The 26,653-nt window shown below is 35.2% G+C and overlaps 1 protein-coding gene across 1 annotated transcript in view; it reads left to right on the top strand.

Moving 5' to 3' along the window:
- The window catches only part of AHI1 (Abelson helper integration site 1), a 91,017-nt gene extending 65,806 nt beyond the window's left edge, over positions 1–25,211 (top strand). The window contains 6 exon segments of the mRNA XM_010286268.1: positions 5,165–5,223; positions 9,683–9,748; positions 12,064–12,226; positions 13,658–13,758; positions 21,413–21,492; positions 24,983–25,211. Coding sequence (XP_010284570.1) covers positions 5,165–5,223; positions 9,683–9,748; positions 12,064–12,226; positions 13,658–13,758; positions 21,413–21,492; positions 24,983–25,211 — 698 coding nt within the window.
- The last annotated feature ends 1,442 nt before the right edge of the window (positions 25,212–26,653 follow it).

The raw sequence follows: 26,653 nt of genomic DNA, 5'->3' as shown, positions 1-26,653 counted from the left end.
GTTACAAAGAGAACGCTATTTTAGAAAGAATGCTAAAAATACTCTGTTCCTTGTCTCACTTTGAACTGTTTTTGAATGTAGCTTGCTTGCTCTACCTTCAGCCACATGTTATTCCAAAGTAGTTTTAAAAGCTATGATACAGCTTTAACTTCATTGAAACAGTTTTCAATACACTTTGGTCTTATCCATTCTCCTACTCATTTTGGAGTATGTTCAAAATCATAGGTGCTAGACTGTTAGGTAGAGCAGAATTTGAAGTGGGTTTTAACTGTCAGCATTGGAAATTATTAAAACACACGTTTTGCTGGTAAAACAAAAAGGCATGCGTTAAGTGGGTGCATCCATTCCTTTAATTTTATGTGAACTGCATCTGAAAATGTTTGCGGTGGGTTTTGAAAGTATTTGTGATCCTGACTTTAAGTAAAGGAAAACAGGTTCTTATCCAATATATAAACAATCTTTTTATTTAATGAATTCTGTTTGATCTATTAAAGCATAATTGTTGTGAGGATAAAGCCTTTGAGGGAAGATTAATATATATTTAGATCATTACAAAATGATCTTCTTTCTCTTATATTATACCTAACATGAAAAATAAAATTACAGAAAGAACTGAGTAATACTGCTCTGAAAGCTTTTACTTTTAAAAAACTCAAAACTTTCCTTTGAAGTCAGAAGTAGAGATTATACTGCATACTAAAAGATGTTTTGGTCACAAGGGTTACACTTTTGAATAGGTGACTGTGCTGAAAACATAATTCTGTTTACTGGGAACAGTTTTAAAGCCACAGAAGATGAGTAGGAAAAAGACTGAGCTGATATACACATACTCATCTCGTATCTGAGTTGCTGTTTTTTCCCCAGTGTTTGTTGTTTATTTTGGTGTATTTTAACTATGCCATGTTGCAAGAGGCCACAATTATAAATAAATAAATTACAAGAATGTCTGCAATAAGACATACCATTTCCTAGCGGCGTAGTTTATTTTCATGTCTTTCAGGATTTGTTTGTAGTTTTTTTAGACATTTGTAATTAGTATAAATTTAAAGTAAAAATCAATTAAAATAATGTGGAACTGGAATAGGTAAGATTTTTTTTCTCTCTTTATGCTTTAGAGGGCTTCATCACAGAAATGTCTGAGTATTAACTTTTTTCAATTTTCTTAGTTATTTATTTGTTCACTGGTCTTCTGTGATTTTCTGAGGGTTTTCCAGGATAAACTTTTGGATCATTTCATTAACTCTAGATTCCATAAGAGTGGAACCCTTGGGGATTTATGATGCACAAATACCTTTATTATCAAGAGCGTTTCACAAAGGGAGAAGAAGCATTCTTTTGAAAAGTTAATTAAAATGTAAATTCTGTAATGAATGTTCTCTCAGCTTCTATTAAAAGAGGAATTTTTCACATAAACATTTAATATTAGGTGGTTGTAGGCACTCCATTAAGATAATAGTGAAATTGTGACTCCCTACAAGGATCTTTTTCCCTGTTCTGGCTCTTCTGCTATTAATTTAAAACAAGTATAATAGCTAAAGAAGCTGTTATTTAATAGGAAATATTCTTAATTATTGCAAGTGCTATTTTGGGACATTGTTGCTGTTATCATACAAATTTCTGTGTAAGTCTAATCTGTTTGGAAGTGAACTCATCTACTTCCTGTCTTTTTCAGCCCAAGTGTTTAGAATTTGATCAGTTCACGCTAATGTGCTTATCTAGAGCAGAGGGTAGTTCTTCAGTGAAAGCACGCAATAAAACTGGGAACTTGGTAGTATAGACATGTGTTTTGGACAGGAGAACAACTACTTGGTTTCCATCATCTTTTTGCTTTAGTTGCAATTATACTGGCAGAGAATATATTGCCAGAAGTGACTTGGGAGCTAAGGATAGGCTTTCTGTTCACTGTTCAAATTGTACAGGAAACTGATACAGTTTCAGACTCCCTCTCAAGGCAGACAGCTACATTGTTTTTTAAAAGACACCAATTCTTTGGCAGGCATTTAACTAAATCAGCACATCCTTGGACTCACAAAGTAATCACAGTGAGAGGATTATGTGGACCATAAAGAAGAGCTGTCCTGCTGTTAAATTGTGTTAGTGTGAAAATTCTGATTATTTGAAAAAAAGCAGTAGCATCTATAATTTTGAGACCTCTAACATTGCCTTTAGACATTAGCAGTAGGTTCTTCTAAGAAATAATTTATTCTTCTCATGTAAAATTCCATATAAAGGAGACCACTGAAGAATCAATGCAAACTGATAGGGAATACAAGAGCTCAAATGTTATTACTTTCATAGGGAAGATTAGATTCTCAAGACATACGGGGTTTTAAAGGTGAAGGCAGCAAATGCTGTTAAGAAAGAAGATTGTTGGAGAGTTGAAGTAAACCCTCTGAATCTCTAAAAATGCTTCTCCATTATTGATTCTGAAGCATCCTTAAGATAAGACAGTCTAGATTAACCTGGGTGTTGTTTTATTTCAGATTTGACCTTACAAGGGATTTAATTACCTTTATATAAGCTTAGGCTAAGTGAGAGTCCTAACAGGTCATAGTGTCCTGTGAACTTCATTTTTGGATGAAGTGGAAATGTCCTTCTGCAATCCTGACCGCAATTTCAATACCTCACTATAGTAGTTGAAAACTTTGCACAGCCTGGATCAGACATAACCAAAGCAAGCGCTGCTGAGGCTGTCACACCTGCTCGGTGTCGTTTACATGCTTCATCAAGCATGGAACCACGTCAAGCCAATAGCTGTGTAAAATTACTTTAAAAGTCTACTGCGTTGTTTGAGAAAGCAGGGATGGATATTCCCTTGCTTGCTGAATGGACCTTGTTTTGTGAAAGAGGAAGATGTGAACAGTTTTGGGGGGTTGTTTTGTTTTTAGTATGACTTTTGAATGCAGGAACTACTAAAGGAATGCTTGATAACCGAAAACAACTGACGGGTAACACTAAAGACTAGTTTGGGGTAACCAATAGGCATGATAAGTATGAACAAATAGCATTGGCTCTGTGGTGCATAGAATATTTGGACCCAAGTGTGCTGTGGCCTATTTAGTGTTCACACCTCAAGCGAAGTAGTAAGGATTTCCTGCTTGTTTCGGAAGAAGGCTCTAGTCAAGGAAAATGCTAAATCAAAACCAGTGCCAGCTGCTAGAATTCAGTACAGTGCTCCCGGTATCTTTGAGTTACGCACCTGTTTGTTTCCTATGCGTGCAGCAGAACAGGTTTGCATTACCCTTTATTCAGGCTTAATTGGAGATAGCAGTCTAACCATGAAGTTTTCACCTGACAAGCAGCTAAGTATAGAGCCTGCACAGGAGTACTCGCATACATAAACATACAGTCCAGAAGTACTTTGAGGTAATATATCTTTTCCTTAGGAGAACAAGAAAGTCAGTGATGTTACTGATAAAAATACAGATTTTTTTTTTTTTTTAATTAAAGTTTGAAGATTTTTCCAAACAAGCAATTGTTTTCATCATGTATTTTATACAGCTTTTATTTTAGAATATGAACTGGCACAACACTACAATGCTGAAATTGAAAATCCTATGGTAGAACACTTAGCTGTCTAAAGAAAAAAAATTATCATGCAGACATTTTATTGTCTTGAGTTTGTTGTGTTGTGGGGTTTTTTTTATTCAGAGTTGATAGGACACTTAGTGTATCCATATGTAATATCATATCTGTAGCAGCTTGTTTTATGACTGTATAAGTATGTAGATAACAATATTAGGAGTAATATCCCCACTGACTTTTGGTGTTAGTGCTGAACAAATGTTTTAGCAAATAGCTTATTTTTAAAAAAGGCAAGCTTCAGGTCTACTGTCTTTGAGTATGGGTTGAATTGAGAAAACAATTTGTATTCTCATCTCTTTCCACTTCTGAAAAGAGGTGGAAAAAAGTAATAAAAATCAAAGTAAGCCTTTCAAAGTGAAATATTTTAGAATTTATACAAGGTTTTTTTGAAATTATTAGGATCACAAATTTTTTAATTCATACACAAAATTGAAAAAGCAATTATTGCACTTATTTAGGATTTCTCCCAAGTACAAAATTATTCACCTGCAGATCTGCAGGAGCGTGGTTTAACTACGATTGTTTGAGCTTGCAGCTTTTCTTACGTTTAGAAATACCTAAATATCTTAATGATTAAACATTTATGAGTAAATCTCCTGTGAAAGTCTAAACCACTAGGCTTTGGAAAGTGTACTGTAGGTGGAGTTGTGCAAGTTTCCTTCTGGAGCTGTGCCAGTGCATGGGAATCCGAAAAGTCCTCTTTATTCAGATACTGGACTCCTCAAGAGTAGTCTTTTGGAGTGGCAAATGAAAATAAATTTTCAGAATTTGTTCCTCTCTGAAAACAAAAGTTGTTTCAAATCTAGTGTCTCACAGAGAAAATCCAGTGAGCTTAATTCTGTGTTGTCTGGCATCTTTATGCATAAGAAACTGTTCTCCAACGAAGCAGTAACATTTTTCACTGTCATGTTCAAGAATTTTCAGATTTTTGTATCTTCTCTTTTTAAGATGTTTTCTTAAGTATACAGCTGAGGAGACCAATAACAAAAAGATAAACCCATAGATGATGAAAGGATTTTCCTGAGCCTAGTAGTTAACAGAATAGTTTGAAAAGAAAAGAATTTACAAGTACTTGTTCAAATGCACTATGTAGAGAGTGAATAAAATAAACAGCAAGATGTGTTGTGATAGGGACTCAGATGATCAAAGGGAACTACTGAATAGGCGTAGTTATTCTTTCAGATAAAGTAAGGAAGTAATTCCTTTGAGAGTTTTTGTGATCATTTCTGTTGGAAAACTTTGTATGCATTACTCAGAAATTCAATGGAGAAAAGCAATACAGCCTAGATAATAGTGTCAGCTTTGAGCACGAGGTGGCATGTGGACATAGCTTGAGCTATTTCTCCAATTCATTTGAATGGAAATATTGGATTAGTTAACCTTGTGTCAGGTCTGTTAGTTAAATAAACCCTCCGACTGTTCCTGACTGAAGGATGCATAGTTGTAACTGAAAGATGCTGCTGCTTTTCATTAGAATTTTGTCAAACATATCCTGCTAATATAATGATTTTAAAATAAAATGGTTTATTCGATGGAAAAGGATAACAAGCAGAAAATTCACAGCCTTTTCTTTTCACAGGGTGTTTCAGCCCAGTAGGAAATCCTCTTAGCCGAACACTATTGGGTAGACTACAGACGGTAAGGAATTCTATCTTTGCATTTTTTTTTAAATTGATGTTTAACTATAAAAAGTCATTTATTCACAAGTTCTCATTGTAAAGAGGGGTTTTTTAAATCCTGTCTTTATTCACAAAAGAGGTATCTTCAAGCAAATAACGTATAAATTGTTCAATCAGTATTTTAATGTTCTCCATCACAACAAGCTCTACAAATATTTACAGGATCAACTGTTTTGGAAAATACTAAATAGCAGCTAGTTTAAAATATTTTTTTCTGAGGATTAAATTAAGGTTTTCAATATTTTTGTTAGTTTTTTCAGTTATAAATGCAGTAATTTATATGTTGTAAGTGCAGGTAAACTGAGTAATTGATATCAAGAAAGTAGCATATTTGCAAATGACAGAGTAATTGAAGAGGTTTGGAATAATTTCAGGAGATAGAGTATTTTACATGCTTCTGAATTGTTCTTTTTTCCCTTTTTTCTTTTCTTTCTTGATTTTATCCCTGCAGGCTTTACTGCAGCAGCTGTGTTTGCATTTCTGTTTTCTGTTTGTACATTGCAGGTTTCAATAAAGTGCAGCCTGGCACAGTTTTGTTGGGTGGTTTTTGGGTTTTTTTTCCCCTCTAGGCAGATTATAGATTCCCATGCTCATTAAATATTGAAGGACTGTAATCAAATAAGGATTGTAGTCATTTGAAGCCTAAGGAAGTAACTTTACTGTGTCTACAGACAAATTAATTAAGACCAAAGACGACTACATTATTCTTAGCAATTAATACTTCTAGAATAGTTTTAGTTTAGCTACTGATATTGTCGTTGTCCTTCTGTTTCCTGTAGACTAAAGTGGTACAGTTAGGTGTCCTGAGCTAGGAGTGTGATGACAATTAATTGGACCAGAGAACAAGAACAGAAATACGACAGTGCTGACAATATTCAATTATTTTATGCTATGTCTCAGCGTATTTAGTATTTAATTTAAAACTTTAGTTACCGGGGTAAAGAGTTTGCATGACATTCTGGGGGAAGGAGAGGATTAAGTAAATTTCTAACCCTCGAGTTCATAAGGAAAAAGGAAAACAATGAAGCAACTGTAAAAGCTCAGATTGATGTTGTAAGATGTATAAATGTTTTAAATTTTATCTAATTTTTAAGCCAGTTGTGGGTTTTTTGAGCACTGTAAGTTTATTTCTTATTTTGTCTCCTTGAAAAAAACCAAACAAAAACATAAAACCAACAACAAACCTAAAAGGTAACAGTCTCAGGACCTAGGCTATTAGACACTGAGGCACAGATTTACTCAAAAGACAAGAGAAGCTTTAACGCTTGTTCCCCATGTCTTTAATGGAGTGTTTGCAGAAGTAACCCAGTTTCTCTCCCATTCAGGCAGATAGCAGGTATAGGCAGGTGGAGGGGAGAGAAGCAGTGGTGCTGTGCAGCATCCAAGAAATAGATGTTTGTCCTTCACATCATGAAGTCTGTCACTCTAACAAGAAAAGGAGGGAGGGTGGCTTTGGCCCTGTATGCACAGACATTGGGGTTCACCCCGGTCTGTGTACTGTCTGCCTCAGATTAATCTTAGAAAAGCTTGTTTTCCAAGTGTAGCTATTAAGAGTTAGTGACTAATTAGAAGTGGGACTTATTCTGTATGTTTATTCTGTTACGATGAAGAATGTATTTACATTTAAGAAGCAGCATAAGAAACCACTGGTAGACTTCACATTTTTCCATATTTTTTTCTTTAAATTTTGATATTGTGGTATTCGATATATTGTTGTCCAATACTGAAATTTTTTACAGAAAAGGCAGTAATGACATAATCACTTGTTCTTACTCAGTGCTGCTTCTCGTAAGGGAATGAATGCTATCTAATGCCCAAATCCTGCTGGCCGCTATACATCTGCATGAATAAAAGCAAAACCTCCATTATCACAGTCACTGAAACTGCCCAATTAAAATGAAGCCATAAACATTTTAATTAGTGCTATTATCAGGAATCGGTGACACTTAATGCAGCAACTTATATATCAGTTTACTCTTACCTGCAAAGCTGTCTTTTATATTAATATCTTAAAACGTTTTTTTTGTTTGGTTTTGTGCTAGAAATGTCAACACTAAGTGGGTTAGTTACGCATAACCAGCATAATATTCCATCGACTAGAACTCTGCATTGACTGCTGGATCTATTTATCATCTTCTGAGGACGTTCCTTACACTGAAAGCTCCTAACAGCTTTGTTCAACCAAAATCAGTGTGATGCAGTGGGCTTTTTCAGCAAGCATTTTGTTCCTGTTTCTCACAGATGGTCTGTCTCCCAAAAACACCAACCCTCAGAACATAACTATAGCCCCATGTCTGTTCTGATGCAAGAAAAGGATTAACTAGTTTCCATCTTGCATTTAAAAAAGGAGACATTATTAATGTGTTAAGAATGATGTATTCATACACTTCAGTATGTCTGTTGCTTTTTTGGAATCCTGAAAATGTGGCTTAATCTTGTGAGACAACATAAAAAATTATGTTTCTAAACTGAAAGGCCAGTAGTTTTTGCTGGATGTTACTTGCAGTGTTGGCACTATTTGGGAAATGGCATGGCACACCAGAGGCAGCTCTGGTGCCTTGCAGTAGCTACATTTGTGGTAGGCAGCCATGGCAATTGCCCGGTTCCACTAGAGGTAGGGTGTGTGTGCAGCCCATGACATACTCAGAGTACTTCTTTAACAGGAAAATCTTTGGATTGTTGATGCCTTAAAAGTTTAACACAGTGTCTGAGAACATTCAACATAGTCTCAGGATGACTCATGGATTTTAGCTTGTTATTTCCAAACAGCTCACTCTCTTCAAGCTCTTCTTACCTTGAATGTTTGAGAGCACATAAATACTTTATTAAAAAGAGAGAGAGACAGATTGAGACACAATAATGGGGCAATATGAGTACCTGAACTAGATACCTAAATAGTACTCCTAATAATTCTGATGAATCATTTTTGAGCAACAGGAGGCACTCCCATCCCACAGGCTAAGCACATTGCCTGCACAGTTCTCTTAACCTTGAGAATGGAAAATGAGAATTAGCTGAAACCTGTAAGGCAGTGCTAACTACCACTAGACCACTGAACAAGCCACAGACTCTGAACTGCAGTTCTGCCAGTTTTTGTTGAAAATTTGTTTATCAAATCAGGCAGTTACATTTTTATTCCCTCTCCCCATGTATGTACATAATTATTCAGAACTCTTAGATGTTCTGGTAGATGATAAGAACTGAGTGCAACTGTTTGCTTTTATACTGTGTTCATCTCTATGTACTGCATGTGTCTGTAACTACTGTAGCAATACTGAAAGAATCTAGAGACTGGATGAAACCTCTGTGTTCAGGATAATCAGTGATTTCTTTCCCATTTGGAATAAGCCTAAGTTAGGAAAACAGTGTTGAGGGCAAGAATCTCTGATCTACAGAATGCCGTTTATTCTGCTGAGGATTGCAGTAATGATATTCCTTGGATCACCCTAATTAAAAAAAATAAAAGGAGCAATACATTTTAGATCTATGTTCTAAAAAAACAAGAGAAGAGAAAGAAGTTCATGCAAAAGACAGTTAAAGGAGGCGGGGTCGTAAAATACAAAAAAAGTGAAGTATGTTAAATAGGATTTCTCAAATTTAAATGCTGTTTATAATGTGGTACAATCTGTTATGGGTGGAAATGTTGTTTACTTCACTAAGCTTGCATTTGATTCTTCTATTTTAATTGCTGTGTAATATTTCTATTCTGCATTGTAATTTGTATCCTTTGACGCACACAAAATCTAGGGGAAACTGGTTTCCCCTCTGTGAAAATAGGCCACTGAAAAAAAATTAAGTAACACCAGCAAAGGACTTCCATCTCTTCCTTTGTTCTAGTTTGTTGTTCCTCTGCTAATTTTCATAATTTTCCTGTTTTAAATCATCTTTCAACTGAAGAATTCTGTTGTTTTACAGAAATCAAATTTTGTAGGTACAGGCACATACTAATTACTGCATTCTATACCTGCTATTCCTTTGACTTTGTTGGAAGTCTGAAGAATAAGCGGTAAAGATAGAACAATTAGAATTAAATGGAAAGTATTGGTTATTAAGACCAACCTGAAATTCTCCATTATATGAAAGTGGCATCTTTTGCATACTGGTTCAGAGGTAAAGTTCACTGCAATAAGTTCTTAAACATTTACTGTAGTGTTTGCAATGCAAACAAGCTTATACTGCATAGTCATCAATCCCGTGTCTTCCCCCATGTTATCTGTAGTGTAGTGTGCATACTTGAAAAACTCAGTATCTTTTTCTAAATATCTACATAGCAAATATTACTCAGTGTTGCTTAACATCACTTCTGCTTTTTCTTTTTTTAAAAAAGTGTTTTATTACAGATAATTCTTACTGTTTTACAGTAGACAGGAAAATACTCAAAATATTTCACATTGAAGTTTTAAAATAATTTCTTCTAGAATGATGACTGCTTGACTGCACTGGGTGTGAGAGAAGGAAGCAGTTGTCCACTCGGGAAAGAGACAGTAAGTATTATGTAATTTTTTGCAGTATCTTCTATACCTGTTACCCTGTATCTATGCTTTTAAAAGCACATTCTTTTTTTTAAGCATGATCCCAAAGATTTTTTTTTGCTACCCTAGCTTTTGTAATTCTTACACATGTTCATAACCACCATAACCACATTACTGCTGTTTTTGTGTCACTCTTAAAAAATAATTTTGTAAAATTGCGGTGAATGTAGATTTTTTTTTTTTGATTGAACTTGGACCCAGATAGAATTTAACACATCTGAATGTTACACCAGAAGAAATTCCATTGCTTTGGGCATAGTTGTGAGTGTTTCGTATTCTTCTTTGGTGCAGAGGTGCATTTCGTGTGTTCTCTCATGCTCGTTGTCTGATCATATGTCTCCAGAGAATATAATGGCAATTTCCACATTTCTTTTAAATTGTCAGGCTTGCTCAACCAGTTGTATTACAGGGCACATTGGTATTTTAATTTTTTATTTCGAGGAGACAGACAGTGGGACTTGCTTGATCAGTTTGAACTGCTTGTTGGCAGTGTTTCTGTGTTACTAAATTTTTGTAATTTTTTCCAAAAACCAAAGCATTTACACTAGAACTATCTTTCAAAAGACACTGCAAAAAGAAGTATTTGTTGCTCTGCCTTTCATTGTTTTTCACGCTGCCAAGTAATTAGTGTTACATTCCCCTTTTTTTCTTCTTTACCTTAAGTGACCTCATGATTTTCCTAGTGCTATCACTAAGGAAACCATTACCACTTAACTGAGGTGGGCACTGTTAGAGCAACCCTTACTGGACAAGATTATGCAAGCTTCCAGTTCTGTATTGTTTATCTATGGTGCTCTTTAGTGTGTTTTAGTTTGGTTCTATTCTAAAGTTCATATTTCTACATTGTCAACATCACCTGTAATAGCTTTCCTAAGGCTGGGAGGAGAGTTTCAATAACAGATGATATCTTATTGTTTAGCTTCTTTATGTAAGTTCAAGATTACTGAATGCATATTTAGATAAATTTCCTGTCTACTGAGAACTATGCTGATACTAATTCTTTGCTGACCAGCTCACAAATTTCCACATAGAATTTGCAATGGTGGAATCATTTCCATCTTTTCCCATTCATAACTGATTTAATCTGTTTAATTGATCACATGGAAGTATGAAAATACAAGTGGCCTTGGCAATATTTTTACACACATAACTCACAGGTTATCTTGCGCAGAATAGACATACAAATATAAAAAGCACTGTACAGTTCAGGAGCCTCAGAATTTAAATTCATGCATGAGTAATAAAAAAAGGAAGTGTTTCTCCAAATCCCTGTCTTCGTAGTAACTTTGCTGTCTCCTTCAATCTCCTATAACCTCCTATCACTCCTGACAATTCCTGTTTCTGAGCTCTTTACTTACAATTTCGTAGAGGGTTCAGAGGTGAAGATTATATGTAGGGAAGAAATGTTCTTTGTGTAAAATAGGTCATAATTTTGTTCTTCACTTACGATGAGGGAAGTGAGCAATTCCCTTATTCTTTCAGTTCACTTGTTTTCTTTTCAGTCTTTACTGCTCTGAATTCATCAGGACAGGTTTTTGTTCGTAGGGCATAGGAAATAAATAAGAAATTACACTAGACATTTTCATATTCAGAGTAGAAAGCAGGCTTCTGGTAATGTATTCTTAGTATGCATGGTGCTGACCACTATTAGTACTTCTTTCCAGAAAGGTATAGATGTACTGTATTTCACCGGCAAATTGATTCATTATGGGAAGTGGAATATAAATGAATTTTTGGCAGATATTTATAAAATTGTATATGCAAATCCTTATTTCTAAACACAATAACAAGAAAAAGTGGAGTGATCAAAGCAAAACTTCGCAATGACATTTTTGCACTGAATTTTTCCTTCGTTAAAACTGTCATACTGTTGAAGTATTTATTCGAACACATATGCTTCCACAAGCACACACAGAATGGGATCTGAAGGTGGTGTAACAATTCTGAGAAAGTGAATGTATGAAGTGTTTTTTTTTCCTTTTGCTTCACAAGTAAATTGCTTATAAAACTAACAGCTGCTGTTTTGAAGCTAATCTTAGTGAATTGAATGTTCTTAACCATTTCTACAATCCCACAGTCCTTTATCTTGCCTCTCCTGCTGCTTTCCCACCACCCCTGATCCCATTAGCAAAACTTGAGACAGCCTCAGCTTTTACCAAAGTGCAGCTTTGGTTTCAGCTGCTTTTCTGCAAGAGGAAGTGAATGTTGCGCTTTTTTCTCTGTGGCATGGTTGTGATAAAGCTGTGGTGCTCTTATCTCTCTTTTAGGTAGTGGCTCTTTATGACTACACAGCGCATCGATCAGATGAGCTAACCATCCATCGCAGTGACATTATCCAAGTGTTATACAAAGATAATGATAACTGGTGGTTTGGCAGCCTAGCAAATGGACAGCAAGGCTATTTTCCAGCTAATTATGTGGCTGGTGAAAGTAAGTTTACTGCTGTCTTCCTGGTATACCGGTGTGGGTTTAACTGATGGTCCAAGATTTTACCATGCTGTACTGCTTATTGTGTTGAAGATATGAATTTATGTAGCACGCAGATGGCATAATGATGACTTACCGTGATGCAGAATTTGTATTAAGTTAGTTAACCACTTAGCAAGTTGACATACCTGACTTAGGAAGATATTGGCACTTAATTAAACATTCCAGCTTAAAAAGTACTGGCTTAGTTATCAGTCAACTGCATTAATTCCTCATCTCTTCTTACATATGGTTCATGCCCTACCTTGGCAATGTTTTAGGACACATCAGAGCATTTCACAGACATCTTGGGTTTTTCTTAGGCAGTCTCTGTGAGATCTAACCAGTTACTTTTGTAAAAACTGTTGAATTTCCCCCTACTCTATGGAGACTGGTAGGTTCCCAAATAAGTGGATTTCAGTATGAAGTTTTAAAAGAACAGTAACAGTTAAATCTCATATCTGAGTATTGAACTTGCTACCAGGTCCTTGTCATTAAAACGGTTTTGAGTAAACTAATACAGAGAAACCTAAATGAATCTGAACAAATAATATAGGAGGCATCCTGCTGAGTCAACTGATGTAAAGATGCTCAGTGTCCTGACAGTTGTTAGTATTTGACTTATGGACATAGTGTGTGGTCGCATGCTTAATTTGCTTTCCTAAACTATCAAGCTATCAGTTATACTGGTGTTTAGAAATCTTTTAACCCAACATTTCTCAAGAGGCTTTCCCCCATTTTCTAGTTCCTCCCTCTGTCTTTCAAGTGAAGTCTGGTATTTATGCCTTTTTCCTAAAAAAACTTGGATATAACACTGTGCTAACTTGATGATGGTAATTAAAGTTAGCTTAACTACTGCCCTTCCTCTTTGTCCTCCCCTTTCACATCCTGTGCATTTTCTCCTTCCTTTCTTCCTTGCAAAATAAGTCAGAGAACAGTCTGTAGGAAGAAAAAAAAAAAAAAAAGAAAGAAACACCAAAACCAAAAAAACAACTGGTTTATAATTTTTTATTTCAGTTGGAGACCATCTTATTATTGAATTGAAAGAAATGCATATGATACATTTGTTAAGTATCAGCGGCATTGCTGTCAGTAACAGAACAGGACTCTGTTCCTAGTCATGTAAATGTTTGATTGTTTTTATTTTATATAATTACCTATGTAAATTATCTATATATAAATACATTCAAATCTAAGCTTACTAATATAAATGAAAGTTAATAAGTAAATTTTGATAAATTTTCATACGAAGTTTGGCTTCAAACATTTTTCACTTGTTTCAGTTCACATCCCATTATTGGCTAGATTGTAATGTCATGGTTGTTCACATAAAATAGATACTTTCATAATTCTTTCATGGCTCTCATAATGGTGAATTATGGATTCTGTTTCCAGAAGAATATGAAGAACAACCTTCAGGATTAGTACCAGATTCTACTCCTCTCCCACCTGAAGGACCAACAGAAGCAGAGGAAGGTTCTCCAACACTACATAAGGTAATAATTTGAGAAGGAGGGATTGAGAAGGATTCTGTAAGTAGTGGTGGAGTATGTCCTTTGTGTGCCAGGTGGACTGTATTAATTTTTGATCCTTCCTGGAAAAATTTCTGATGTGTAGACCTCATTCCAGGCAAGCAGGTAGGTTTTCAGCAGATGTCTACCGTTTGTCTCGTGGAACCAGCTGTTCCATCATGTAGCAATTAAATATTCTGCCTGCTCTTGCATCATTGTAATGACTGGGAAATCTCCCATTGATTCCAAGGTTGACAGAAGTATCTCTCACAGCTACCTGATGTAAATAATGGTTGAAGAAACAACATCGATTTCTGAAAACCTGGCATACTTTTGGGCACTTGACTGTCATTCTTGGGATATGCACTGCCCACAGACTCTTCAGGTTTTTTTCCATGAAATTTCCTCATCTATCAGGTTGCTTAGGAAAAAGCTGTGATATTTTTCTCTCAAGAGTTTTTCAGTCTGTATAATAATATCCTAATTAAAGATATACAATGTGATCCGTAAAGCCTTATTACCAGACCAGGAGATACGCTGCATCTAAACGTGCTTACTTGTCAATGGATGTTTCTGTTTAAAAGCTGCTGATGGTTCTCTGATGTGAATGACTGCACCTATCCTGTAGGTTGCTCAGGAAGGTGGACTATAGAGACTTCATAGTTAGTAGCAAAGGAAAGAAAGGCTTTTGTCTTGACTATATCTCTCTCCACTCCCACCATATACTTACACTGGATTGCAGTTGCATATGGCATTGTGTTTACATATCACATACTATATTATATGCAGAAGCATCCCTGTTTCTGTGATTTTAGTTTAACAGTCAGAATACACTATGTACAGAAGAATAAATAAACAGCGATCAGTTTTTCGGCAAGAAAAAAATAGGGGGTTGATTTTACTTTTTTTTTTGTATCTTTACAGATACTGTTATGTGCAAAGCAGGCCAAATGATTCTCACTTCTCCAGACAAATAGAGATTAGAAACTTTGCATAGCTTGTGTTCCCCTTCTGTGAAGTAAGACTGATGATTGTCTTAAAACATGGGATACTTTGTAAGCAAAAAAAAGTAATAGAAACTAGTTCAATAACTATTAGAATTTAAGAATTTTTTAAATTCCAAAATATTTTTATCCTTCTTAAGTGCTTTCCACAGCTATTTACTTAGTCAAATGGTACTAACATAACTACTGTAGAAGTTACTTTTTTCATGTTTCTTTCAAATGACTTGACTTTTCCACGTACCTTTCTAAAATTGAATCTAATATTCTGTGTCTGATTTGCAAGACTCAAAATGTATGCTGTGTTGCTTATTTACAATTTTTTTCTTTTTTTCAGATGATTTATCTAATCTTTTTACTGCATTATATATATTGCAGTGTTTAAGGTTAAAACACTCAAAGCTACTTCTATTAACCTTTTTCTGTGTAGCTTCTGTTTTTAATAGGTGAATAGAGATAAGTAGCATTTAATAAATTATTGAGTACAGATTAGTCACTTGGCAGTCTTGTTGAAGCCAGCTGTCTTGTTGAAGCCAACTACTATAAATAGAATTATTAAGTGTTTTGTTTCTAACTATACTTTAAAAATTGAATTAATCACTACACTGAGCAGTAATAATTAATTTGAAGTATTTTTTACCTCTTTGTAGCTGAGAAACTCATAGCCAGAAACTCATTGTCTAAGACAGACAAGTGTACATTACTTCCAGGTACTCCGGTAAAGGCAGACTGGAACAAATGTAGGAAAAATTACAACATTACTGGAAAGCATGACGATTTCTTTAGTCTGTTGTCTACATTGCTGGAGGCAAGGAAGGTATCCCAGAGGGAATATGTTGCTATACTCGCCCAGTTTCGCTCATACCCTGGTTAGAAAAGGGAGAAGTGCTGAGATACTTATTGTCATTAAAGACTTGATCATTGTTATCCACATCTTTTTTTCTGTTTTAATCTAGTTGGAATCTAGTTGATTTACTGGATCAAAATACTAGTATGTGCACTACCTAATGTTACTAACATTTACAACCAGTATTCGTTATTCATCTTTGTGAAAAGTACTGTTTTATGAGTTTTGATTGCCTATGTTTTCTCAAGTGTCTATGGTTGACATATTTTTCTAACAATAGTTTTTTATTACTCATAGCACTTTTTAGTAACACTCAGTTTTAGTAATATTTTGTCAAAATATTCGTTACTTTGATTCAACTGGCACTTTGAATTAAATTGACTGCATATTTCATAATAAGTTGGAATTTTGTAAGAGTCTATGTAGTACATACAGATATTCAAAAGGCATGATGAATAAAGTGTACAGTAACAGTTCAAAACCAAGCAAACACGTTGCTTTTTATCTTGCACAGCATCCAAGGGCGCTACAAAATCATAAAAAGTCCAGAGAAAAGTAATGAAACATTTAAAAGTCCTGGAAAAAATGGTGTAAGAGTATATACTTACAAGATTAAAATAGTAAAGAATGAGCAGCAAAGAGAGTGTTTAAAACAGTACATGATGTAGAGAGGTGAATTGGATGCCCTCTTTTTTCTTTTTTCTTTTTGGTTTTTTCCCCCCTTCTGCTGTAAAACAAGATGGAGGAACATTAAGCTAGAATGGAACACATCTGATATTGGTAGAAGGAAATTTATGTTTATGCCATGCGTAGTTAACCTGGTGAACCTAGCTACTACAAGACGCTACTAAACTCATGTGCTCAGGGATTTTTTTTTTTAATAACACATTTTATGCTGAGGTAATGGCTGAGATTGCAAAAGCGTCTAAATGACTGGAAAACACAAATCTGTCTGATTTTTTTAAATTTCAAGTTATATAAGCACCGTATAAATCACCAAGAAGATAGTGAGTTGAATCAAATGATGAATCAAATCTCTGTGTAAGACTTGCAGTGCCTTGAAGTAGAATGGTTTTACAAAAGCTGCAGAGTGCTACATGGAAGAAACAAATTATCATTCAGCTGTTTGTCATAACGAAGGCAAGTTCTACAGCTCTTTGGCTTTAGGCAATACCAGATACTTCTGAGACAAAACTGCTAAGACGACCACTGAGGGGGCTGATCGGTTATGGCAGTTCCTGTGTTGCAGCAGTGACACAGCAGCTTTTCTTCCTATTCCTTTCACTTTTTTTCAGTGTTAGAGCTCATGAAAGCAAATGTCTATTTCTTTTACATGGGAAATAATAAACATTCATTATTTTGTAATATCCTCTGATTTATTTTTTTCTGCTTTGACAGAAAATGAAGCTTTTTTTTTTTTCAAATCCAAAAATATTTAATGACTAATTAAGTTGTTACTTAAGTTGTTACCGCAAGGAGGAAAATATAACTAAATTTTTGGTTTGTGTTTGTTTTTTGGCCAAAAGCATGTTTTCCCAAATACTTACTTATATCCAGGTCTGATATATATTGTTCTTTCTGTTTTTTTTGATGAATACTTAAATAATTAGCTCTGTTAAGACTGCAAAAACTCAGTTACTGTGAAAAACATCATAGCAGTTACTCATGAGATTTTGCTACCATATGAGACTAAATAGGGCACTTAAAATGTAGAAGAATATTATGGTTTTAATTACTGAGAATACCAGATAGTCTAATTAAAAATAGTTTTCCAACTGCAGATATTATAAATGCATATCTAGCTAATCTTCAGAATTTTGATGAGTGAATAAAATGGAATCATTAACATTAGAAGAGGGTGTAATACTCAAGATTCAATATTAATCTTTGCAAATAATAACAAAAAGTTGTAGTTCAAAGAACCTGCTTTCAAAATGCTTTCTACCATCGGCTTTGCATTCATAACATAATAATTTTATGCAAACCTTGTTTTCCTGCCTTATGAGTTACTTAACTCCTGAGCCACAAAATTAGGTCATAGTCATCTTTAATTACAACATACATCTAAACTGCCAATAGAAATTTCATGGATTGAAGTTCTCACTGCACTGATGAAGAATCCCCCGAAATACAGATGGACTTGTCATCTGGCTGCTCCAGTAAATGTGCTGTTTTCCCGTTCCTTAAACTGAATGCAGAAAAGACGGGAATTGAGATAGGGTTCTAAGAGAAACCAGAATTTGGGTTTTGCAAAATTGTGGCAAATCATTGACATTTCAAAGTCACTAGAGTGTCTCCTTTTTTGGCCAGAAATGTTCTGCTGTCTATAAAATCTTTTGACTATGTTTTAGAAATTAAGATGGCCTACCGCTTGCTATATAAAATACATTTAACTGGATTCTGAATGTTAAGAACTCAATTCTACATTATGTGAGAATAGTGGGTAGTAGTAATAGACAAAAACAAAACAGTAGTTTAAAATGTCCATTGAAAGTGTTAGAAAATATTCTTTACAGCATATTTATCTTTGTAAAAACGATGTTAAAATAATGATCGTAAGCATAGAAAGAAAAGGGTTACCTTCAAGAACTACATTATTATTGCACAATTTGGATAATCTACCCAGAGATCATCAAAACTTGATTCCATGTATATTTAAACGAAGTTTGGGATTATCACTTTACATAAACAATTCATATTCTCACTCTTCTTCCCCTAGAGTAGGTTGTTGTCAGACTTTCTGAATGCTTAGCCTAGCATATTTGAAACTAACCTGTCAAGCAATTGATGCTTTTCCCCTGGGCTTCAGCTCTTTCGATGTGAGTGTTTTTCTGCGTTCAAAATCTATTTATTAGATGTAAAAATTTAAAAAGCATAGAAAACTTGCTCAAAATGTTTCCAAAATTACTAGCTAGAAATTTTTCTATTAGTTTCATCAAAACCTTCCATTTTATAGTTCGTGCTATTTCTATTTTCTCCTTTAATGGTGCCTTCCTTCAGGTTACTGGGGAACACTTCAGTGAATTTCAACATGTCATGAAGTTTTTTCAGTTTCAAGGTTCGGAGAGATTGCAGAGCCACAAAAATGTGATATTCAATTGAATTAGAATGTATTGTAGTGAAATCTGTAATTCTGGGCTTCATTCGTGCCTAATGTGATTAAAGATCTCCCTTTCTAAAGGCATTGGCATCTGGGCTAAAAGAAACTGTACTTTTCTAGAATCAGTCAGCAAAGCTGCTGTGTGGTCTTCCACATAAACTGTTGAATAGGCATTATAAAATAGAGACACCTTGGCGAATCCTACTTTTGAAATAGTAATTACTTTGTTCTTGAAGAAATACTTCCTCTGAAGGAAATGTTACTATGGTACCATCTATGAGGAATAGACCATTTTCCTTAAATGTTACCCGACATTAACATGTTTTGCCTTTTTAGTTCTGTAGTTTCCTATTTTTTTAAATATTCTGTTTTCCCTTTAAAATGTGGTCTGACTGTTCAAGTTGAATTACTCTTAAGCATGTGTGGTGCTACTTTATTTGTAAGCTGGTAGCTCTTTCTTTTTCAAGTTTTCCAAAACCACCTCTATGCTTCATGATGTGTTTTGTCTCAAAATATGTTTGTGCCTGTGTCTTTCTTGAAAGAAAAGGTATCTGGTTTACAAGCAAATTAATACCTATTGGGGAAAAAAGAAAAGATGACATGACATCCATAGTCATTTGCTGTAAGTGACTGGTCTGTTTAAAGATAGGAAGAATCAGGCTGAGCCCCTGAACTGATCAAGCAGAACCAAAAATATTATCGAGGGACATTTTTATTAAGATAACTCTCAGGAGCAAGCTAACTTCTCTGTCCCCATTGTTTTCTCCTTGGGTCCTCATAGCTTCTTTCTGAACAGGATTGAACTATTTTTATGCAAATTTTAATGCAAAGCTGTAACCACAGATAAATTCCCAGAGGCCAAGATTTCAAGACTGAAAACAGCTGTACTAAACTATAGTGCTTCAGTCTGAAGTATCTTGTCTCTACTCTTCCTGTTCTTTCTTTTGCTGTCCCTCAAATAGTGATCTAGCTGATTTGATTTCTGAGATGCAATATTTGCCAGTGTTGAGCCACGACTACGGTTTTTACCCACCAGATTTCCTGCTGGTCTCTCCTAGCCCTGAACAGGCCCAGGATTTTGCAGTTTCAAAGACTAGACAAGGCAAAGTCCTCTCGGCCTGTGGCTCTAGCATTCATGGATGGAGAGGCTAGTGAGTGTTGGCTTAGTCCTAAACACTACAGTGGTTTAGCTGTTTTTTATGGGAAAGACAGAAATTCATGCCAATGTCTCTGTTGCATACAGAGCCACAGTTCTGCTAGATACTCACAGCTAAGCTAATACTGTTAGGTACAAGGGTTACAATATGGTGAATCTGGTTTAGGTAGGCTTGTTCTTTAAAAACACTAGAGAGGGCAAAAAAGCAATTACAAATTACTGGCATTTTAAATAGGAAGCTCATGGCAAAAGAAATCTGTTATTCCACTAGCAAAGCTCCCTACCAGTTGTTCATTTAATGGTGAAATGTGTGGAGGGGTACAGAATACAAGGAAAGAAAATTACGAGTGTGGTGTGGTATCACAGCATTTCTCCCAAACTTGACTCATTAAAACAGTTTTGACAGGAGGCATCAACATGGTTCTGGGGAGCTAAGTACATTGCTATAAATTTATTATCCATGGACTGTGTAATAGAACACAAAATACAAACTTAATACTGAATTTAACATCCTAAAGGCTAGTCTGAAAAGACACGGAGACATGTTTGTTCTTGCCATCTGCGATCCAACAAATCTTTAATTAGATCAAGTTCTGTAGAAACAGCTTCTATGGGCGAGTTGCCTGTGCAGAGTAGGCTATAGAGCAAGTGCATTTACCTTCATGGCTTGAATCACCTAAATAGATAAAGTTCCTGGCTGGATGTGTAGTGCATCTCTGGTTCCAGAAGAGCAAATTTTGAGTGAGACATAAGGCCTATGACTTGTGTTGGCTTCTGCCCCCCATGAAGATGAAACTACATGGGTAGTTACCAGGTATTTCTGAACAGCCTGGAAGAAGGCAGAGAAAATAATCTGTCCCTGAAGACAGTAAACTCAGGAAGGGCGCTTAAATTTCCTTACGGGAATTCTTGCAGTAAGTATGAGACTTGTTAGAATTAGAAGGGGTTCGTTTATACAGGAAGTAAGTTGCATAGAGACCCATTTAATTACACTAGAAATTAGAGAATTTACTTAAACTCTTCCAGGTTTGGTTGGTTGGTTTTAGCCCTGAATTATGAAGTAACCTGAGTGATTTGAACTGCATTTGACTGAAACTTGTAGGGTTAAAAAATAGGCACCTTTCTCTTGTTGAAACTATGCAATAAAATGGCATTTCAGCATTCTCTCTTTACTCATGCAGTAGCAGAAATAACTTAATTCTTTACAGACGATCTGTATTTTAAGCTTACTTCAAGCAGATTCATAACCTCTTGTTTCCACACATACCTGAAAACTGTCTTTTATTTACAAGTAGTTTTTGGGTTGGTTTTTTTTGTTTTGTTTGGTTTGTGTTGTTTTTTAAAGCAGGGTACTGTTTCCTTGTTTGTAACCACATAGGAGTTAACATTTTATGGCTGATAGACATTCTTTTTCAAACGAGGTATATTCTCTCCTTATTCAGGAAGCTGGTGGGTTTTCTATGTACATGTGTTGGCCCCATTGTGTGTCGTCTTTTTACTTTCCTGCTTTTTTTTTTTTTTTTTCTCTTTTACAGATGTCACCAGTCATCAGTAAGTCAGGGGACCTAAAATTTAGCTCGGAGCATGACACAGAGAGAGACTCACCTGCAATACAGTAAGCAAGAAATACTTACAACAATTTGCAGTGTTATTTCTACAACTGCTTTTAGAAAACTGTGAGAAATGTTGAAATGTTGAAACAAAAATTTTGTTTTAGCAAGCAAAACAAGAAGTTAGCTTTAGGATAATCATTCAAAAAGTGTTTCACACCTGAAATGTGAAGGAAATAACAGTTTGTATATGCACATATGCATGCACACACTCTCTCCCCTGAAAAGGGCATGGACTATAATGTACATGAAAATAAAAAATAAGGGATATGGGATTACCCTGTGGTGTCCCTTAGCGATGTATTAGGCTTTATTGCTACAAACTGCAAACTATTTTTGCACCTTCTAAGAATTAATTAATATAAATTTCAAAAGCTTTTCACATACTGAGAAGATGCAAGCTAGCATCTTTTGATTGTGACACTTGCATTTTTTAAAAATTGTATGTATTTGTTGAATACATGAGAAAGATGTAAGCAGATAAGATATCAACATTTTGAACCAGGGCTTCCACAATATCTTTAGCTATTGCAACCATTTTTACTTCAAAAAATACATCTGAAAATACTTCCTGTGTTTGCCATTACAGGTATCTATCATCTAAGCAAACTTATTTCACTGATCATTTTCCAGACTGGTCCCCTCCCCATGTAAATAGTCTGTGCATATATCGTATAAATGCAGATACATATCTTATTTTAACTTATCTTGAAATCTTAATTTTCTATCTCCAGGTGTATCTAGATTTGAAAATAAATTGTGAGTGGAAAGCTTAACCCTCAAGTATGATGAGGAATGGGCTATATAACTATACATTGGCAGAATTCAAGGTTGAATTTTGGGTATAACTATTTTGATAGGATGTATATTAAGGAAGGAAATGCCTTAAAATACTTAAATAATAAAAATATATTCTAGGCTTTACAATGTTTTTGCTGCGCTTGTCCTCAGTGCTTGTGTTTTGCCTGGCATGGAGAGGGCAGTTTTCACTGCATGTTTTAAGAACAGAATGCAAATCTGAGTAGTGTAGATTCCTGATGTAAAGCTTGAATCTGCAAGTATGTACTTTGCAAGCTCTTCCATGAACTAGAACATAATGAAACGTAATTCACTGTCTTTGTACTTAATAGCAGTGACTGTGCATACCAAGTTTTTTTCAGAAGAGACTACAAGTTTTTGCCTTATTTTGAGAGCTAGAAGAGATAAGGATCTTCTGGCATTTCTGATGCCAGTAATTTGAAAGACTGTTCGATATTTCTGTTTATAGACTATAGTACAGATTAGATAATAAAACATCTCAGAAACATGGCTGCATATTTTTCATGAAAACTCTCACTTCTTTGTACCTGAAACCATGACCTGCATGGGCTGTGACAGAACTGTAGTTTTCTTGTTCACTGCAGTTGATGTGTCTTGAAATAACCTTAAAACATGACACACATGCAAGTGTTGCAGTCTTAACTGGAGAAGTTTTCTATTTTAGCATCTAAAAGCAGTATCAACATGACTTGAGGTGCTGTCCAATCTGTACTTAGCTAGTTGCTCCACCTAAAACATTCTGTTATCTTCCTGTTTCCTGTGAAAATACACTTAATATCCATGTCACGTGCTAGTATGTAATAGGGATTATGCAGTAAATAAACTTTGTAAGAATGAAGTGAGATGTGATTGCCAAGTATGCACTTTCGCTATAGAGAAGTGAAACTGTTAGCACCTGCACAACTCACTATACCTTTCTTTGAGCCTCCAAATGAATGTTTGCTGTTTTGTCTATTAGAACAGTATTCATTATGGCCACAATACCTGCTGTAAAAGAAAGCGAATGGCAAGACCTTATGACACGTCTATCTTTCAGAATTTCTGGATAGAAAACACAGTTTTGTAATTGGAAAACAAGTTTTATTCAAGGTGGTAGTAGATTTTTATCTTAGCCAAGCAATTAACCTATCTTCTGCAGACTCTGGAAGAAATAGAGAAATGTCCACATGATAGATGCTAAGTGAACTAAGGTTTTTATCTAAGTATCTCAAAGATTTGATACGTCATCACATCTGATGTTCAAATAATAAAAAGATGAAACTGCTTCTCAAAATTTGAGTAGCTTTATACTGAAAATCTGCATAGAAGCTTCACCCTTCACATATTAATGATTAGATACTATTTGTCAATACAGACATTATCTCCTAAGTTATATTCCCATTTTACTGTTTTGTTGAGCTACACTAGGTAGTGCTCTCTGCACAAACTTACAAGTGATTACACATCAGGCCCAGCTGAACACTCAGCTTGGTAGATTGGTACTTATATTACTGATCAATTATGATTTTTGTACCCTGGTTTCCTCGTGCAGCAGTACTTCTCAAATTGTTGCAGGAATCCTAACACAGGGGGTCTTAAACTCCAGAATGTTTTCCTTCAGAATGTTCCAGTATTAGAGCTGCAGCAATTCATGTGTTGTCATGAATGGACAATTTAGCTTTAAAAAAAAAGTCAAACTAGAGGCAGGTACTTATAAGTCCATTAGCAAGGCTGATGTGTAAACATTTTCATCTATAAAAAATGATTACAGTAGGACAGTGTCACCAACAGTGATGCTCTTGCAGCACCCTTTTTGGGGAGACTGCACACATCTCATTACATTCTTCAGTCTTGATTCATCCACTCACTTACGTGTTTTAGCAGCATTCAACATAACAGTTCTGGTCACAAACCAAGACCTCTTTGTGCTAGGCACAGTACAAATTTTGAACACAGATGGTACCTGCCCATGAAAGGTTACAGTCAAATGATTACTACATATTTATAGTTAAATAAAGTTACAACTTCTGTCAAGAGTGGGAATTCATGAAGTAGTGTAACATCTGCATAATTCCTGGCATCATTTGCAAGGCCAGTCTAATTCCCTTGTTAAAGGCACTAACTGGGAAAGATACAGAAGCTTGGCTGATGCTTTTGTCATTGTATGAAATCTGATAAGCATGAATAGACATTAAAGTGATTTCTGATTCTATAAATCTGTCACAGTTCAGGTAAATTAAAATGGAAAAACTAATCTTATGCACTTTGCCTGCCTGTCTTATTCTTGTTGAATAAATAAACCAGGAGTCTCTCTTTAATTGCAAGTATTTTGGTGTTTGAGCTTAGGAAAAAAAAAAAGTGCAGTGACTTTTATGAGAGGAGGAAACTGGTAATTTGTATTTGCTAATTACATCTGTTGACTATTGATCAAGACTAGCTGGTTTTTAAGATCATGAGCAGTTCTTCTCAAAGCAGTGCTATGGTATGTTGAAAAGTAGACTAGCTGAGTGGTCTCATATTTTGTCTTCATGTTTTTTCTGTCTTTGTTCTGTTGTGGAATGGTAGTTTTTGTAGCTGTTTCAGTATTGTACTCAAGGACAGGCAGACAATTGCTCTAACACATCAGCTGTGGATGGAAAAAGCTCTAAATTTGGGCTTTGTGTTTCTTTTACTCTTTTTATATCTACCTTCCTCCAGAGGTGCAAAGAAAAAGAAGAAAAGAATACAGAAGAACGAGATAGAAAATCAGCACAACTTAATGGGTCTCGATACTCCTGTATCATCAGTTACAGCTAATGATGTTGAAAATGAACCTACAGCCCATGGGGTGGAATTGAAGAAGAAGAAAAAGGCAGTGAGAGGCTCAAACTTAAGCACGAATGGAAAGACAAATACTGCCTTTGAGCCTGAATGGTATGATGTATAGTCATAATTTAGTTCTGAATACTGGTGTTATATTCAGTATACATGTTGAAGGCTGCAACTACAATCTCAATTCTAAGATTAACAAGAAATAAAGAATTTAAAACACTCAAATATGCAAAATGGCGCCAGTTGTGACTTACCAGTGGTGTCAACCTGTTTTGGATGACTTTTGCCCTGAGTTCCATGAAATCAACAGAACTTGGATGTTCAACTCCTCACTGGACTGGTAAAATCTGAAACCAACTTTCATATTTCATGAGAACCCCACTGACAAATACAATGTTGACCAATTTAATATCTGATATCACCTTAAGTTAGGCTAAACGTTTCTGTAGACTGTAGATCAATCCATTGGGAGCAGAGAATCAAGTGAAAAAGTATGATGTAGAGCAAAACAAGCCAAAACACTACATAAGTTATTAAATTAGCATTTTAAAATGTGTTGTAAGTGAAATAGAACAGTATTCAGAAGGGCAGAATTCCAAAGATAACACTGAAATTACAGTATACCTGAAAAAATAAGCTTTTAAAAAATATTTTCCTGACATCAAGTGCTCACTTGGACTGCATTCTGCAGCTCTGAACTGAATTGTTGAGTAACTACCTATGCAACTTACACTGTCTTCAGTGGGACTACTCATACTTACCAATGTAAATAAGTGTTGCAAATTCCAGGCAGTTATATTTTTCAAATGAGGTTTTCTGCACATACTAAAGGTGCATGGCAGTTTTGTCAGAGTTCCTGGCTGCTTTGGAAGCAGTCTTGCCAAATGTACTTTCTTTTGTCTGAAGGAAATATTTCATATCCAACTGTGCTGTTTGTTTTACTTGTAGTCCTTATTCACTTTTAAGTGTCGTCAATCTATTTTTTTACTTGAGTATTATGTTGTGAACTTTTACTAATGACTTCACTAATTACCTACAGTGCTAAATAATTTATGTTTTATATTAAAGGAAACACTTTCTATCAGTTAGTGTTCGTATTTTTTCTGTCTGATGATGTCCAGTTTATTTTTACTCTGCTAGGAAATTCTTCCTCCTCCCCCTCTGAAGCAATAAATAACATAAAATTAGAAAGCCCTTATTTAGTAGACAGGGCACTTGATTCCATTAAAAAAAGAAGTGAGAATAACAATGTTGGGCACTGATGTGTGAAATGCACCCAGATGCAGAGAACTAGTTGCTATATATTGTAATACCTTCGCTGCACATGTTTTAAAGCCAGAAAAATCTGTAAACTTAATTTCTTTTGAGTAAAGCATAGCAACAAATGCTCTTTTTTGGCCCCACTGGTAATTGTTCTTTGCGAACAGTCCTAGATTTGCTTTGACTAGAGCATATGTATGGAGTTCTCCTCTAAATGGGACTCACGTATGTGTACTGGAAACTTATTAATGTCACTCTCCTCAGTCAGAGGTGGTGTAAAATTATCTTAGTCCTGGG

Source organism: Phaethon lepturus, unplaced genomic scaffold (genome assembly GCF_000687285.1).
Source record: "Phaethon lepturus isolate BGI_N335 unplaced genomic scaffold, ASM68728v1 scaffold3554, whole genome shotgun sequence".
Lineage (NCBI taxonomy): Eukaryota > Metazoa > Chordata > Aves > Phaethontiformes > Phaethontidae > Phaethon > Phaethon lepturus.
Note: the sequence above shows the minus strand (reverse complement) of the source record. Positions and strands in the feature narration are given on the sequence as shown.